General features: G+C 50.1%; 1 protein-coding gene across 9 annotated transcripts in view; it reads left to right on the top strand.

Moving 5' to 3' along the window:
- The window catches only part of LOC139256026 (ATP-binding cassette sub-family C member 3-like), a 91,957-nt gene that overhangs the window by 33,734 nt on the left and 39,641 nt on the right, over positions 1-18,582 (top strand). For all 9 annotated transcript variants that reach the window (XR_011592148.1, XM_070874100.1, XM_070874101.1 and 6 more), the window contains exons 9-12: positions 5,127-5,303; positions 5,386-5,553; positions 14,980-15,163; positions 17,999-18,104. Coding sequence is in view for 8 of the 9 variants with exons in the window: in XM_070874100.1 (XP_070730201.1) it covers positions 5,127-5,303; positions 5,386-5,553; positions 14,980-15,163; positions 17,999-18,104 (635 nt within the window). In the remaining variant the exon portion in view is untranslated. The remainder of the gene's footprint in view (positions 1-5,126; positions 5,304-5,385; positions 5,554-14,979; positions 15,164-17,998; positions 18,105-18,582) is intronic.

The following is an 18,582-nucleotide window of genomic DNA, read 5'->3' as shown; positions in this document are numbered from 1 at the left end:
AGTAGGAATCGCAGGATAGCTCAATGAATACGTGGCTTGAGCAGTGGTGCAGCAGGGCGGGATTCAAATTCCTGGGGCATTGAACATAAGAACATAAGAATTAGGAACAGGAGTAAGCCATCTAGCCCCTCGAGCCTGCTCCGCCATTCAACAAGATCATGGCTGATCTGGCCGTGGACTCAGCTCCACTTACCCGCCCGCTCCCCGTAACCCTTAATTCCCTTATTGGTTAAAAATCTATCTATCTGTGACTTGAATACATTCAATGAGCTAGCCTCAACTGCTTCCTTGGGCAGAGAATTCCACAGATTCACAACCCTCTGGGAGAAGAAATTCCTTCTCAACTCGGTTTTAAATGGTCTCCCCCGTATTTTGAGGCTGTGCCCCCTAGTTCTAGTCTCCCCGACCAGTGGAAACAACCTCTCTGCCTCTATCTTGTCTATCCCTTTCATTATTTTAAATGTTTCTATAAGATCACCCCTCATCCTTCTGAACTCCAACGAGTAAAGACCCAGTCTACTCAATCTATCATCATAAGGTAACCCTCTCATCTCCGGAATCAGCCTAGTAAATCGTCTCTGTACCCCCTCCAAAGCTAGTATATCCTTCCTTAAGTAAGGTGACCAAAACTGCACGCAGTACTCCAGGTGCGGCCTCACCAATACCCTATACAGTTGCAGGAGGACCTCCCTGCTTTTGTACTCCATCCCTCTCGCAATGAAGGCCAACATTCCATTCGCCTTCCTGATTACCTGCTGCACCTGCAAACTAACTTTTTGGGATTCATGCACAAGGACCCCCAGGTCCCTCTGCACCTCAGCATGTTGTAATTTCTCCCCATTCAAATAATATTCCCTTTTACTGTTTTTTTTTTCCCCAAGGTGGATGACCTCACCTTTTCCGACATTGTATTCCATCTGCCAAACCTTAGCCCATTCGCTTAACCTATCCAAATCTCTTTGCAGCCTCTCTCTGTCCTCGACACATCCCGCTTTCCCACATTGGAACCGGTTCTCGGGGAGGTGGGACCAGTACAAACCGGACGGTCTGCACCTCGGCAGATCGGAACCAATGTCCTAGGGGGGAGTGTTAGCTAGTGCTGTTGGGGAGGAGTTAAACTAATATGGCAGGGGGATGGGAACCAATGCAGGGAGACAGAGGGAAACAAAATGGAGACAGAAGCAAAAGACAGAAAGGAGATGAGTAAAAGTGGAGAGCAGAGAAACCCAAGGCAAAAAACAAAAAGGGCCACTTTACAGCAAAATTCTAAAGGGTCAAAGTGTATTAAAAAGACAAGCCTGAAGGCTCTGTGCCTCAATGTAGGGAGTATTCGGAATAAGGTGGACGAATTAACTGCGCAGATAGCAGTTAACGGATACGATGTGATTGGCATCACGGAGACATGGCTCCAGGGTGACCAAGACTGGGAACTCAACATCCAAGGGTATTCAACATTTAGCAAAGAAAAACAGAAAGGAAAAGGAGGCAGGGTGGCGTTGCTGGTTAAAGAGGAAATTAATGCAATTGTAAGGAACGACATTAGCTTGGATGATGTGGAATCAGTATGGGTGGAGCTACGGAATACCAAAGGGCAGAAAACTTTAATGGGAGTTGTGTACAGACCTCCAAACAGTAGTAGTGATGTTGGGGAGGGCATCAAACAGGAAATTAGGGGTGCATGCAATAAAGGTGCAGCAGTTATCATGGGTGACTTTAATATACATATAGATTGGGCAAACCAAACTGGAAGCAATACGGTGGAGGAGGATTTCCTGGAGTGCATAAGGGATGGTTTTCTAGACCAATATGTCGAGGAACCAACTAGGGGGGAGGCCATCTTAGACTGGGTGTTGTGTAATGAGAGAGGATTAATTAGCAATCTCGTTGTGCGAGGCCCCTTGGGGAAGAGTGACCATAATATGGTGGAATTCTACATTAGGATGGAGAAGGAAGCAGTTAATTCAGAGACCATGGTCCAGAACTTAAAGAAGGGTAACTTTGAAGGTATGAGGCGTGAATTGGCTAGGATAGATTGGCGAATGATACTGAAGGGGTTGACTGTGGATAGGCAATGGCAGACATTTAGAGACCGCATGGATGAACTACAACAATTGTACATCCCTGTCTGGCGTAAAAATAAAAAAGGGAAGATGGCTCAACTGTGGCTATGAAGGGAAATCAAGGATAGTATTAAAGCCAAGGAAGTGGCATACAAATTGGCCAGAAATAGCAGCGAACCCGGGGACTGGGAGAAATTTAGAACTCAGCAGAGGAGTACAAAGGGTTTGTTTAGGGCAGGGAAAATAGAGTACGAGAGGAAGCTTGCAGGGAACATTAAGGCGGATTGCAAAAGTTTCTATAGATATGTAAAGAGAAAAAGGTTAGTAAAGACAAACGTAGGTCCCCTGCAGTCAGAATCAGGGGAAGTCATAACGGGGAACAAAGAAATGGCAGACCAATTGAACAAGTACTTTGGTTCGGTATTCACTAAGGAGGACACAAACAACCTTCCGGATATAAAAGGGGTTGGAGGGTCTAGTAAGGAGGAGGAACTGAGGGAAATCCTTATTAGTCGGGAAATTGTGTTGGGGAAATTGATGGGATTGAAGGCCGATAAATCCCCAGGGCCTGATGGACTGCATCCCAGAGTACTTAAGGAGGTGCCCTTGGAAATAGCGGATGCATTGACAGTCAATTTCCAACATTCCATAGACTCTGGATCAGTTCCTATGGAGTGGAGGGTAGCCAATGTAACCCCACTTTTTAAAAAAGGAGGGAGAGAGAAAACAGGGAATTATAGACCAGTCAGCCTGACATCGGTAGTGGGGAAAATAATGGAATCAATTATTATGGATGTCATAGCAGCGCATTTGGAAAGAGGTGACATGATAGGTCCAAGTCAGCATGGATTTGTGAAAGGGAAATCGTGCTTGACAAATCTTCTGGAATTTTTTGAGGATGTTTCCAGTAGAGTGGACAAGGGAGAACCAGTTGATGTAGTGTATTTGGACTTTCAGAGGGCTTTCGACAAGGTCCCACACAAGAGGAGATTAATGTGCAAAGTTAAAGCACATGGGATTGGGGGTAGTGTGCTGACGTGGATTGAGAACTGGTTGGCAGACAGGAAGCAAAGAGTAGGAGTAAATGGGTACTTTTCAGAATGGCAGGCAGTGACTAGTGGGGTACCGCAAGGTTCTGTGCTGGGGCCCCAGCTGTTTACATTGTACATTACTGATTTAGATGAGAGGATTAAATGTAATATCTCCAAATTTGCAGATGATACTAAGTTGGGTGGCAGTGTGAGCTGCGATGAGGATGCTATGAGGTTGCAGAGTGACTTGGATAGGTTAGGTGAGTGGGCAAATGCATGGCAGATGAAGTATAATGTGGATAAATGTGAGGTTATCCACTTTGGGCGTAAAAACAGAGAGACTATTATCTGAATGGTGACAGATTAGGAAAAGGGGAGGTGCAACGAGACCTGGGTGTCAGGGTACATCAGTCATTGAAGGGTGGCATGCAGGGACAGCAGGCGGTTAAGAAAGCAAATGGCATGTTGGCCTTCATAGCGAGGGGATTTGAGTACAGGGGCAGGGAGGTGTTGCTACAGTTGTACAGGGCCTTGGTGAGGCCACACCTGGGGTATTGTGTACAGTTTTGGTCTCCTAACTTGAGGAAGGACATTCTTGCGATTGAGGGAGTGCAGCGAAGGTTCACCAGACTGATTCCCGGGATGGCGGGACTGACCTATCAAGAAAGACTGGATCAACTGGGCTTGTATTCACTGGAGTTCAGAAGAATGAGAGGGGATCTCATAGAAACGTTTAAAATTCTGACGGGTTCAGACAGGTTAGATGCAGGAAGAATGTTCCCAATGTTGGGGAAGTCCAGAACCAGGGGTCACAGTCTAAGGATAAGGGGTAAGCCATTTAGGACCGAGATGCGGAGGAACTTCTTCACCCAGAGAGTGGTGAACCTGTGGAATTCTCTACCACAGAAAGTTGTTGAGGCCAATTCACTAAATATATTCAAAAAGGCGTTAAATGTAGTCCTTACTACTAGGGGGATCAAGGGGTATGGCGAGAAAGCAGGAATGGGGTACTGAAGTTGCATGTTGAGCCATGAACTCATTGAATGGCGGTGCAGGCTCGAAGGGCCGAATGGCCTACTCCTGCACCTATTGCTCTATGTTAATCTTGCAATGAGATCACCTCTCATTCTTCTGAACTGCAGAGTGTATCAGCCTAGTCTACTCAATGTTATAGTACTCTAATATAACAAAAATGCTCCTCCTGTGTCGAGTCCATTTGCCCAGTTGTTCGTAGCTCCACCTTTAGTTAAACTGCAGTCAGTGCTTAGCACGAACGGGAAGGCCATGCCACCGAGAGAGGATTAGGACAGCTTCAGTACACAAAAGGTCACTGAACATTAACAAGGCGATATTTACTGATACAAAAGCAAAATCCTGCAGATGCTGGAAATCTGAAATAAAAGCAGAAAATGGCAGAAACACTCAGCGGGTCAGGCAGCATCAATGGCGAGAGAAACAGTTAACGTTTCAGGTCGATGCCCTTTCATCAGAGTTGTGACAGGTTTTAAGCAAGTGTGGGGGCAGGGAAAGGGAGGCGGGGAGGGGGAAAGAACAAAAGGGAAGGTCTGTGATCGGGTGGAAGGCAGGAGAGATTAAATGACAAAAGAGATGATGGTGCGTGGCGAAAGGGTATTGTAACAACTAGCGGAGGTGTAAATGGGAATAGCAGAATCCTTACCGACAGCTACTGTCTGGAAAATGGGAGCAGTGTTTTATGATCTGAAATTGTTGAACTCAATGTTGAGTCACAACTTTCTGTACCTGACCTGCTGATTTTTCCTTTTATTTCTTATTTACTTACGTTTGCTCTTCCATTCACTGCACCTTAACAAGGTGAGAACCAGTGTGTAGACACAGCCATTCCTGCCTGCAATACACGGAGCGCTGAAGACCCGGTAACCGGCAACTTTGATGTTAATGCAAATGGATGATGGTTTTAACTCTTTGGTCGCTATCAGCGCACGCCCATTTAACGGTGGACGGTTGCCGTGCTGGGCTCGACATTCCAGTAATATTTGAGTGTTTTTTCTCCCAGGGAACTGTGGCCTTGGTCCCTCAGCAGGCCTGGATTCGCAATGCCACGCTAAAGGACAACATTGTCTTTGGGGAGTCTCTCAATGAGCACAAATACCAACAGGTGCTGGAGAACTGTGCGCTGATCACCGACCTAGACGTACTGCCCGGCGGGGACCAGACCGAGATCGGCGAGAAGGTAAACACCTCTCTCACCCACCAATTCACCACCTGGATCTGGTTGACGGCTTCCCAGTAACCATCTGACACTCCCTGTGTAGGGAATCAACCTCTCGGGGGGACAGAAGCAACGGGTGAGCCTGGCCCGAGCGGTATACAGCGACACGGACGTGTATCTCCTGGACGACCCGCTCTCGGCCGTCGACGCACATGTGGCCAAACACATCTTCGATAAAGTCATTGGCCCAGAGGGAGCATTGAAGGGAAAGGTAAGACCAGAATCTCTCAGCTGTCCAGTCACAGAGTGACCCTTACCCTGGATAAACAGTGACCCCATCCAGTTACACAGAGTGACCCTTACCCTCAATAAACAGTGACCCCATCCAGTCACACAGTGAGTGACTCTTACCCTCAATAAACAGCGACTCTGTACAGTTACAGTGAATGACCCTTACATAGAAACATAGAAAATAGGTGCAGGAATAGGCCATTCGGCCCTTCGAGCCTGCACCACCATTCAATAAGATCATGGCTGATCATTCACCTCAGTACCCCTTTCCTGCTTTCTCTCCATACCCCTTGATCCCTTTAGCCATAAGGGCCATATCTAACTCCCTCTTGAATATATCAAACGCACTCGAATCAACAACTTTCTGCGGCAGGGAATTCCACAGGTTAACAACTCTCTGAGTGAAGAAGTTGCTCCTCATCTCGGTCCTAAATGGCTTACCCCTTATCATTAGACTGTGACCCCTGGTTCTGGACTTCCCCAACATCGGGAACATTGTTTCTGCATCTAACCTGTCCAGTCCCGTCAGAATTTTATATATTTCTATGAGATCCCCTCTCATTCTTCTAAACTCCAGTGAATACAGGCCCAGTCGATCCAGTCTTTCCTCATATGTCAGTCCTGCCACCCCGAGAATCAGTTTGGTGAACCTTCACTGCACTCCCTCAATAGCAAGAAGGTCCTTCCTCAGATTAGGAGACCAAAACTGAACATAATATTCCAGGTGAGGCCTTACCAAGGCCCTGTACAACTGCAGTAAGACCTCCCTGCTCCTATACTCAAATCCCCTAGCTATGAAGGCCAACATGCCATTTGCCTTCTTCACCGCCTGCTGTACCTGCATGCCAACTTTCAATGACTGATGAACCATGACACCAAGGTCTCGTAGCACCTCTCCTTTTCCTAATCTGCCGCCATTCAGATAATATTCTGCCTTTGTGTTTTTGCCCCCAAAGTGGATAACCTCACATTTATCCACATTATACTGCATCTGCCATGCATTTGTCCACTCACCTAACCTGTCCAAGTCACCCTGCAGCCTCTTAGCGTCCCCCTCACAGCTCACACCGCCACCCAGTTTAGTGTCATCTGCAAACTTGGAGATATTACACTCAATTCCTTCATCTAAATCATTAATGTATATTGTAAATAGCTGGGGTCCCAGCACTGAGCTCTGCGGCACCCCATTAGTCACTGCCTGCCATTCTGAAAAGGACCCGTTTATCCCGACTCTCTGCTTTGTGTCTGCCAACCAGTTCTCTATCCACGTCAATACATTACCCCCAGTACCATGTGCTTTAATTTTGCACACCAATCTCTTGTGTGGGACCTTGTCAAAAGCCTTTTGAAAGTCCAAATACACCACATCCACTGGTTCTCCCTTGTCCACATTACTAGTTACATCCTCAAAAAATTCTAGAAGATTTGTCAAGCATGATTTCCCTTTCATAAATCCATGCTGACTTGGACTGATCCTGTCACTGCTTTCCAAATGTGCTGCTATTTCATCTTTAATAATTGATTCTGCATTTTCCCCACTACTGATGTCAGGCTAACCGGTCTGCAATGTCCCGTTTTCTCTCCCTCATTTTTTTAAAACGTGGTGTTATATTAGCTGCCCTCCAGTCCATAGGAACTGATCCAGAGTCGATAGACTGTTAGAAAATGATCACCAATGCATCCACTATTTCTAGGGCCACCTCCTTAAGTACTCTGGGATGCAGACTATCAGGCCCTGGGGATTTATCGGCCTTCAGTCCCATCAATTTCCCTAACACAATTTCCTGACTAATAAGGATTTCCTTCAGTTCCACCTTCTTGCTAGACCCTCGGTCCCCTAGTATTTCCGGAAGGTTATTTGTGTCTTCCTTCGTGAAGACAGAACCAAAGTATTTGTTCAATTGGTCTGCCATTTCTTTGTTCCCCATTATAAATTCACCTCATCCAGACTGCAAGGGACCTACGTTTGTCTTCACTAATCTTTTTCTCTTCACATATCAATAGAAGTTTTTGCAGTCAGTTTTTATGTTCCCAGCAAGCTTCCTCTCATATTCTATTTCCCCCCTCCTAATTAAACCCTTTGTCCTCCTCTGCTGAATTTTAAATTTCTCCCAGTCCTCAGATTTGCTGTTTTTTCAGGCCAATTTATATGCCTCTTCCTTGGATTTAACACTATCCCTAATTTCCCTTGTTAGCCACGGTTGAGCCACCTTCCCCGTTTTATTTTTACTCAGACAGGGCTGTACAACTGTTGAAGTTCATCCATGTGATCTTTAAATGTTTGCCATTGCCTATCCACCGTCAACCCTTTAAGTATCATTTGCCAGTCTATTCTAGTAAATTCACACCCCATACCATCGAAGTTAGCTTTCCTTAAGTTCAGGACCCTAGTCTCTGAATTAACTGTGTCACTCTCCATCTTAATGAAGAATTCTACCATATTATGGTCACTCTTCCCCAAGGGGCTTCGCACGACAAGATTGCTAATTAGTCCTTTTGTCGTTACACATCACCGTCTCGGATGGCCAGCCCTCTAGTTGGTTCCTCGACATATTGGTCAAGAAAACCATCTCTAATACACTCCAGGAAATCCTCCTCCACCGTTTTGTTACCAGTTTGGTTCGCCCAATCTATATGTAGATTAAAGTTGTCCATGATAACTGCTGTACCTTTATTGCACCCATCCCTAATTTCTTGTTTGATGCTGTCCCCAACCTCACTACTACTGTTTGGTGGTCTGTACACAACTCCCACTAACGTTTTCTGCCCCTTGGTATTCCGCAACTCTACCCGTACAGATTCCACATCATCCAAGCTAATGTCCTTCCTTACTATTGCGTTAATTTCCCCTTTAACCAGCAACGCTACCCCACCTCCTTTTCCTTTCTGTCTCTCCTTCCTGAATGTTGTATACCCCTGGATGTTGAGATCCCAGCCTTGGTCACCCTGAAGCCATGTCTCCGTAATCCCAATTATATCATATTCGTTAATAGCTGCCTGCGCAGTTAATTCGACCATTTTATCACGAATACTCCTCGCATTGAGGCACAGAGCCTTTAACACACTTTGTCCCTTTAGAATTTTGCTGTAATGTGGCCCTTTTTGATTTTTGCCTTGGGTTTCTCTGCCCTCCACTTTTACTTTCCTTCTTTCTATCGTTTGCTTCTGCCCCCATTTTACTTCCCTCTGTCTCCCTGCATAGGTTCCCACCCTACCCAACAGCACTAGCAAACACTACCCCTAGGACATTGGTTCCGGTCCTGCCCAGGTGCAGACCGTCCGGTTTGTACTGGTCCCACCTCCCCCAGAACCGGTTCCAATATCCCAGGAATTTGAATCCCTCCCTTCTGCACCACTCCTCAAGCCACGTATTCATCTGAGCTATCCTGCGATTCCTACTCTGGCTAGCACGTGGCACTGATAGCAATCCTGAGATTACTACTTTTGAGGTCCTGCTTTTTAATTTAACACCTCGCTCCCCTAATTCAGCTTGTAGGACCTCATCCCATTTTTTACCTATATCGTTGGTACCTATATGCACCACGACAACTGGCTGTTCACCCTCCCCTCCAAAATGTCCTGCAACCGCTCCGAGACATCCTTGACCCTTGCACCAGGGAGGCAACATACCATCCTGAGGTCTCGATTGCGATCGCAGAAACATCTCTCTATTCCCCTTACAATAGAATCCCCTACCACTATAGCTCTCCCACTCTTTTTCCTGCCCTCCTGTGCAGCAGAGCCACCCACGGTGCCATGAACTTGGCTGCTGCCCTCCCCCCCCCCCCCCTCCCCCACTGATGAATCATCCCCCCAACAGCACCCAAACGGTGTATCTGTTTTGGAGGGGGATAATCGCAAGTGACCCCTGCACTACCTTCCTTCCACTGCTCTACCTGATGGTCTCCCATTCCCTATCTGCCTGAGTAACCTTTACCTGCGGTGTGACCAACTCACTAAACCGCGCTATTCACGACACCCTCAGCAACACGGATGCTCCAGAGTGAATCCATGCGCAGCTCCAGTGCCACAATGCGGTCTGTCAGGTGCTGCAGCTGGATGTACTTCCTGCACACACAGTAGTCAGGGACACCGGAAGCGTCTCTGAGCTCCCACATAGCACAGGAGGAGCATGACACGGGCCTGGGCGCTCCTGCCATGACTTAACCCTTAAATTAACTTAATTTGGCAACAATATCAAAGGTTACCTGCTGATAAGGAAATAAAAAGAAAAAGAAAAAGATTAAATACTCACCAATCCACCAGCCAAGCACTTATCCGCTTGGCTGTGACATCACACTTCGATTTCTTTTTACTTCTTCGTTTTATCAGGCCCTCGATCTCCAGAACTGCTGCTACTCCGCCTGAGCTCTGCGCCCTTTTATCAGGGCCTCGATCTCCCGCTCCCTCTCCCGAGCTCTGCGCCCATTTATCAGGGCCTTGATCTCCCTCTCCCTCTCCCGAGCTCTGCGCCCATTTATCAGGGCCTCGATCTCCCTCTCCCTCTCCTGAGCTCTGCGCCCTTTTATCAGGGCCTCGATCTCCCGCTCCCTCTCCCGAGCTCTGCGCCCATTTATCAGGGCCTCGATCTCCCTCTCCCTCTCCCGAGCTCTGCGCCCTTTTATCAGGGCCTCGATCTCCCGCTCCCTCTCCCGAGCTCTGCGCCCTTTTATCAGGGCCTCGATCTCCCGCTCCCCCTCCCGAGCTCTGCGCCCATTTATCAGGGCCTCGATCTCCCGCTCCCCCTCCCGAGCTCTGCACCCATTTATCAGGGCCTCGATCTCCCGCTCCCTCTCCCGAGCTCTGCGCCCATTTATCAGGGCCTCGATCTCCCGCTCCCTCTCCCGAGCTCTGCGCCCATTTATCAGGGCCTCGATCTCCCTCTCCCGAGCTCTGCGCCCATTTATCAGGGCCTCGATCTCCCTCTCCCGAGCTCTGCGCCCATTTATCAGGGCCTCGATCTCCCTCTCCCTCTCCCGAGCTCTGCGCCCATTTATCAGGGCCTCGATCTCCCGCTCCCCCTCCCGAGCTCTGCGCCCATTTATCAGGGCCTCGATCTCCCGCTCCCTCTCCCGAGCTCTGCGCCCATTTATCAGGGCCTCGATCTCCCGCTCCCCCTCCCGAGCTCTGCGCCCATTTATCAGGGCCTCGATCTCCCGCTCCCCCTCCCGAGCTCTGCGCCCATTTATCAGGGCCTCAATCTTCAGAACCCTGAATTATCAGTGACTCTGCACAGTTAAAGTGAGTGATCCTTACACTGTACCCAGTGATGCTCCAGTTGTACAGAGCTCGGGTCAGACCCCCATCCGGAGTCACTGCGTCAGTCCTGGGCCCCAGGGAGGGTACATCGGCCTCGGAGGGGAGCAGCACAGGTTCCCCAGAATGGTCCCGGGGCTAAAAGGGGTAAATTATGAGGAGAGGCTGCACAGACTGGGCCTGTATTCCCTCAAGTTTAGAAGATTAAGGGACGATCTGATTGAGGTATTTAAGATGATTAAAGGATTCGATGGGGTGGAGAGAGAGAAACTGTTTCCTCTGGTGGGGGGAGTCCAGAACAAGGGGATAGAACCTTAACATTAGAGCCAGGCCGCTCAGGGTGATGTCAGGAAGCATTTCTTCACATAAAGGGCAGTGGGAATCTGGAACTCTTTTTTTCCCCCCCCCCCAAAATGCTGGGGGCCAATTGAAAGTTTGAAGACTGAGAATGATATTTGTTTGTTCGCTAAGGGTGTCAAGGGATATGGAGCTGAGATACAGATCAGCCATGATCTGATTGAATGGCGGAAGGCTCGAGGGGCTGAATGGCCACCTCCTGTTCCTGTGTTGAACTGACCTGGCTCAGTCAGGTGATTCTGAGCATTTCTGGGCTGAGGCATTTGAGTCAACACTGCTGTGTTTTCCATTGCTGAATTCTGGGAGCAATTGGTGAATAACTGAGTGTGAAAGCAGCGGGCATTGAGAGTGTGCAGTTGTGTGTCAGGTTGGGGCATGGTGTGAAAACCCTGACATGTGGTGTGTGTCCAGTTTCTGCCTCTGAGAGTGGGGTAACACGCAGTGACCATCCCTTTCAGCTGCATGGCTCCAAGCATGCATGGTACATCTGGGCTCCAGCTGTAATGTATTTGCTGCATGGGTTCTTTGCTTAAGAATTCAGAACAACACAATGGGGTAGAAATTCCTCTAACCGCCTTCCCGCGGGCAATCGGGTAAAATGAAGGAAAAAAATGCGTACCTACCATTCTCTCCTGCGTCCTCTGAGCTTCCGATTCTGTGAAGGTTATTCCGGGCAGTGTATGACGTCATGCAGCGCGTGGAAAGCCGATGGCTTGCTGCAGAGTCTGTCCCCGCCCACAGGAGCTGTCTAAAGGAGCTCATTTACATAGGCCGTGCCCCGATTATCTTTTGACTTATATCCTGCAGCTCCTTTGCAGATCACTGCAAGGCTTTTGTCTACTGTAAGCCCTTGATTTTAGTACAAAACCTCAGGGTTAATGACAGTCTCCGGGTAATGCGGGGGAAGGAGAACTCCATTGGGACTTAAAGTTGAAAACCATGTTATCTATTTTCAGGGCGTGCCGATTGTTCCAAATGTATTTTAAATGGCAGAAATGCCCACAGAATTGTAATAAAAGTGGAAATAATTATCTGGATGTTTGCAACAAAAATGCCCCTTTGCAGCATGATAAACGACACGTAGCCTGACACACAATCACTTTGCCACCCATTCTGTTGTGGATACACAGCGAGTTTGAGTGAAAGAGTGCGAGGCTCCAACCGGAGAATGGTTGTTCACACAAGAACATCATCGTCACATTAGAACAGTTTAAGTCTATTTATTGCAAATATCTGTCTGGTCTTAGTCAGCCATTCATATCATGGTTAGAAATGTAATTGGCATCTGGTGCATTGCTGGTAAAAAAAAAAAACCTCTAATGGCAGAAAAGAAAACTACCTGTTTTGTTGAAAAGGCACCTCGGTAATAACTGTTTATAGATCCAAAGTTGCTATAAAGGACAATCTCAAACAATCCTTCGAATCAATTTTAACATCTACAGTGCTGCTGTCAGGCTTCAAAAATAAACTTCCTGTAATGTGCCCTAATTATCTGCTTCCTCCAGCAGCTCTGCACACACAATACAGGCTGGATGCCTGCTCTATCTGTCGCAGAACTTTCGTCCCTAGATCCTGGGCAGAAGATCTCTAAAATGTGGAAGTTTGCGTGAGAACTCATAGTTCTCTAGCGCATGCGGAGGACCTGTCGAGCTCCAGCTTGATAGAACGGAAAAATCGGTTTTCAGCGCATGCGCATTGCACGCTGAAAACTGGCTTTTCCGGTTCCTTCCCGGGTCCGTAAAAGCTTCGTACATGTCCGGGACGTCGGAATTTCTACACCATTGCTATTAAGAACTGGTTGGTTTATTAGCAAAGGTTTACCAATCACACTACATATTACCAGTTCATCCACCAGGCTCACAACCAGCTGCCCCATCGTGGATCCCCAGAACCCAACTGGCCGGGGTTTTATTGAGTCTAGTGAACATCACGTGACTGGCTAAGCCACTCCCAGTACAACCGCTCTCATCATCATCATCATCATCATCATAGGCAGTCCCTCGAAATCGAGGAAGACTTGCTTCCACTCTAAAAGTGAGTTCTTAGGTGACTGAACAGTCCAAAACGAGAACCACAGTCACTGTCACAGGTGGGACAGACAGTGGTTGAGGAAAGGGTGGGTGGGACTGGTTTGCCGCACGCTCCTTCCGCTGCCTGCGCTTGGGTTTCTGCATGCTCTCGGCGATTAATGTGCAAAGTTAAAGCACATGGGATTGAGGGTAGTGTGCTGACGTGGATTGAGAACTGGATGTCCGACAGGAAGCAAAAAGTAGGAGTAAATGGGTACTTTTCAGAATGGCAGGCAGTGACTAGTGGGGTACCGCAAGGTTCTGTGCTGGGGCCCCAGCTGTTTACATTGTACATTAATGATTTAGACGAGGGGATTAAATGTAGTATCTCCAAATTTGCGGTTGACACTAAGTTGGGTGGCAGTGTGAGCTGCGAGGAGGATGCTATGAGGCTGCAGAGTGACTTGGATAGGTTAGGTGAGTGGGCAAATGCATGGCAGATGAAGTATAATGTGGATAAATGTGAGGTTATCCACTTTGGTGGTAAAAACAGAGAGACAGACAATTATCTGAATGGTGACAGATTAGGAAAAGGGGAGGTGCAACGAGACCTGGGTGTCATGGTACATCAGTCATTGAAGGTTGGCATGCAGGTACAGCAGGCGGTTAAGAAAGCAAATGGCATGTTGGCCTTCATAGCGAGGGGATTGGAGTACAGGGGCAGGGAGGTGTTGCTACAGTTGTACAGGGCCTTGGTGAGGCCACACCTGGAGTATTGTGTACAGTTCTGGTCTCCTAACTTGAGGAAGGACATTCTTGCTATTGAGGGAGTGCAGCGAAGATTCACCAGACTGATTCCCGGGATGGTGGGACTGATCTATCAAGAAAGACTGGATCAACTGGGCTTGTATTCACTGGAGTTCAGAAGAATGAGAGGGGACCTCATAGAAACGTTTAAAATTCTGACGGGTTTAGACAGGTTAGATGCAGGAAGAATGTTCCCAATGTTGGGGAAGTCCAGAACCAGGGGTCACAGTCTAAGGATAAGGGGTAAGCCATTTAGGACCGAGATGAGGAGAAACGTCTTCACCCAGAGAGTGGTGAACCTGTGGAATTCTCTACCACAGAAAGTAGTTGAGGCCAATTCACTAAATATATTCAAAAGGGAGTTAGATGAAGTCCTTACTACTCGGGGGATCAAGGGGTATGGCGAGAAAGCAGGAATGGGGTACTGAAGTTGCATGTTCAGCCATGAACTCCTTGAATGGTGGTGCAGGCTCGAAGGGCCGAATGGCCTACTCCTGCACCTATTTTCTATGTTTCTATGAGACTCGAGGTGCTCAGCGCCCTCCCGGATGCACTTCCTCCACTTAGGACAGTGTTGGGCCAGGGACTCCCCAGGTGTTGGTGGGGATGTTGCACTTTATCAGGGAGGCTTTGAGGGTGTCCTTGAAACGTTTCCTCTGCCCACCTTTGGCTCGAGTTCTGAGTAGAGCGCTTGCTTTGGGAGTCCTGTGTCGGGCATGCGAACTATGTGACCTGCCCAGAGGAGCTGATCAAGTGTGGTCAGTGCTTCAATGCTGGGGATGTTGGCCTGGTCGAGGACGCTGACGCTGGTGCGTCTGTCCTCTCAGGGGATTTGCAGGATCTTGTGGCGACATCGTTGGTGGTATTTCTCCAGCAATTTGAGGTGTCTACTGTATATGGCTCTACAAATCTGTGAGCATCCTCGCAAGTGCATACATTACACTGGCCTTTAACCTTTTAACCTTTTGGCTTCACAGACCCGGGTGCTGGTGACGCACGGGATCAGCTTCCTGCCGCAAGTGGATCAGATTGTGGTGATGGTGAACGGCAAGGTCTCGGAGATGGGCTCGTACCAGGAGCTGCAGGATCAGAACGAAGCCTTTGCCGAGTTCCTGCGTAACTATGCGCAGCGAGACGAGGTGGAGGAGGACGAGCCAACAGGTGCGAGGGCTTCAGGTCGGGGGGCACGGGTCACAGGCCACAGGAAGGTTGCCGTATGCTTACTATGGATGGGATTTCAATGTGTCACATTAATACTGTCCAGCACTTTAACAAAGCATTGACTGCTTCTGAGGGTGGCGGGGCAAGTTGAGAAGGCTGTTAAAGTATACGGGATCCTGGGCTTTATAAATAGAGACATAGAATACAGAAGCCAGGAAGTTATGCTAAACCTTTATAAAACACTGGTTAGGCCCCAACTGGAGTATTGTGTCCGATGTCAGGGCCTTGGAGAGGGTGCAGAGGAGATTTACCAGAGAAGCTGAGGTTGTTCTCCTTAGAGCAGAGAAGGTTAAGGGGAGATTTGCTCGACGTGTTCAGAATCACGACGGGTTTTGGTAGTGTAAATAAGGAGAAACTATTTCCAGGATCGAGGGTCACTAACCAGGGGACACAGATTTAAGGTGATTGCTGCCTGAAAGGGCGGTGGGAGCAGATTCAACAATAACTTTCAAACAGGAATTGGACAAATACTAGAGCGGGAAAGATTTACAGGGCTGTGGGGAAAGAGCGGGGGACGAATTGGATCGCTCTGTCACAGAGCCGGCACAGGCTCGATGGGCCCAATGGCCTCCTCCTGCGCTGTAAGATTCTGTGATTAAACCGGGAGACAGCTGATCAAAAGCAGTCGACAAAAGAACTTCATCCAGACTTTGTGAATCACAGCGTGGGCTTGACTCCAGTTGTAATGTATCCACCTGCGAACATGCTCACGGGTTTGTGGAGCTGTCGAGTTGTGAGTGGCTCAGCCAGTCAAGACTCAATAAAACCCCAGCTAGTTGGGTTCGGGGGATCCACGATGGGGCAGGTGGTTGTGAGCCTGGTGGATGAACTGGTAATGTGTAGTGTGATTGTTAAACCTTTGCTAATAAACCAACTAGTTCTTAATAGCAAAGAACCCATGCAGCAAATACATTACACCAGTGAAGAGCTGGGGATGGGGGATCTTCAAAAATCAGCTCGAAGGTTTGATCTGGATGACATGGACGGAGTTTGGCGGCAGGGCGAGCTTCCGTCAGTTCTGCCTTCCCATGCTGTGCCCCTGGGCGCAGACAGTCGGGACGCAAGTGGCTTCGAGTTTCTGCTCTTGCCCGGGTTATAACATTATTCACTTTGTGCCTTTCTCCTTTCCCCCCCTCTCCCTCGCCCCCATCCCCATCCTTTCCCCATGCTGCAGACCAGCCTCAGGATAATAAAGGTTTGTGATTCTGTGCCTCCTAATCCACAGATTTGGTCCAGGTTCCTGCACACACTGGCTGAGCGAGGCTCTGGGCCGGTGAGGCTCTGCGCCAGTGGGGCTCTGGGCTCTGGGCCGGTGGGGCTCGGGGCCGGTGGGGCTCTGGGCTCTGGGCCGGTGAGGCTCTGCGCTAGTGGGGCTCTGGGCTCTGGGCCGGTGGGGCTCGGGGCCGGTGGGGCTCTGGGCTCTGGGCTCTGGGCCGGTGAGGCTCTGCGCCAGTGGGGCTCTGGGCTCTGGGCCGGTGGGGCTCGGGGCCGGTGGGGCTCTGGGCTCTGGGCCGGTGAGGCTCGGGGCCGGTGGGGCTCTGGGCTCTGGGCCGGTGAGGTTCGGGGCCGGTGGGGCTCTGGGCTCTGGGCCGGTGAGGCTCTGCGCCAGTGGGGCTCTGGGCTCTGGGCCGGTGAGGCTCTGCGCCAGTGGGGCTCTGGGCTCTGGGCCGGTGAGGCTCTGCGCCAGTGGGGCTCTGGGCTCTGGGCCGGTGGGGCTCGGGGCCGGTGGGGCTCGGGGCCGGTGGGGCTCGGGGCTCTGGGCTGGTGAGGCTCTGGGCCGGTGAGGCTCTGCGTCAGTGGGGCTCTGGGCTCTGGGCTCTGGGCCGGTGGGGCTCTGGGCCGGTGGGGCTCGGGGCCAGTGCGGCTCTGGGTCGGTGGGGCTCTGAGCTCTGGGCCAGTGCAGCTCTGGGTCGGTGGGGCTCGGGGCCGGTGGGACTCGGAGCTCTGGGCCAGTGGGGCTCGGGGCTCTGAGTGTGGCGTGACCCGAATCACGCCAACACTGTTACTTTCACACTTGCATTTTGAGGGAACTTTCGGACTCTGGTGTCCCTCGGCGGAGCGGCTCACTGACCCAGTACACAGGTCGTGTACCCTGGTGGGCGCGGGGCATAGGATGGGGCTAGGACCCTGATGCCTCCTCCCACTGGGTGAGACTCTCCCCGACAGCGCAAAGTCGGACAATAAAACCGTTATGGGCCGAGGGCAAAGGGCAAGTGGTGGAGTGACAGTGGAAAGCACTTGCTAAACGCTGACTGCTTGACACTGCTGAGCTGCAGTAAATCAGTGAGGAGGAGGAGGGGGCAGGGAGAATCGAAGGTTTCTATAATGGGCGGCCGCTCTGCATCACCCGGACAGTCGGAGAACCTCACCCCAGGGACAGCCAGTGCGCACTGTCCCAGGCGGGGCGGGACAGGGGGGACCGAGTCGGGGAGTCGAAAGGTAAAGCCAGGAGGTCACACAAGGCATTAATCGGGGAGTTCCTTCTTTCTCTCAGTCGAGTGGAGGCCAGGCTGGGTCCAGAGTTGCTTCTCCACAGTGGATCCCCAGCGAGGCCCTGCTGACCCCGGAACCTGCCCCTGGGCCCGTAACTCTCTCACCGTCCTACCTCATTAACAATCAGCACGCGGCACAACTGGTCATAACAATAATATGAAGTGCAGGCTTTTAATTCAATTGGATGTCCACGGCCGAGGTTACTGCATTCTGGGTGGGTTCGGGGAGTGCGGCCCGATTCTTGGCTCTTGTGACTAACCCCCCTTCCCCGTCACTCCACAGTGCTGGATGAAGATGAAGAGTTTCTCGGGGAGGATGCCCTCAGTAACCACATCGACCTGAGCGACAATGAACCCTCGGCAGCAGAGGCACGGAAATTGTTCATGAGGTGAGTGTCCCAGCTCCGATTCACGCCCTCCATCGACTCTGAAAACCAGCCCGCCAGCTCCACCCGGTCGCTCAGTGGGTGCATGGATTCACAGGTGTGGTCCTGAGTCCCACAGATCAGGAAGATCCTAGTATTGATCCTGTTCTGTGATGATTTAGTTCAAACTCAAGCAGGGGCGGCAGGAGGGGAGCGACAATTGATGGTTTAATCATTGGTGCAAACAGCAGTCAGGGCCCCTGCTCCTGATCGCGATTTGCTTTTAATTTGCTGCCGTATTTTTTCCAGTGGTACCAGTTGGTGAGCGGCCTGCGCCAATACTCTCGATTGGTGCGCAGCTGCAGTGCGGCACTCCCTCAGTACTGCCCCTCCGACAGTGCGGCGCTCCCTCAGTACTGCCCCTCCGACAGTGCGGCACTCCCTCAGTACTGCCCCTCCGACAGTGCGGCACTCCCTCAGTACTGCCCCTCCGACAGTGCGG

This window comes from Pristiophorus japonicus, unplaced genomic scaffold (genome assembly GCF_044704955.1).
Source record: "Pristiophorus japonicus isolate sPriJap1 unplaced genomic scaffold, sPriJap1.hap1 HAP1_SCAFFOLD_678, whole genome shotgun sequence".
Taxonomy (NCBI): Eukaryota; Metazoa; Chordata; class Chondrichthyes; family Pristiophoridae; genus Pristiophorus; species Pristiophorus japonicus.
This window is presented reverse-complemented; position numbering and strand designations above follow the sequence as displayed.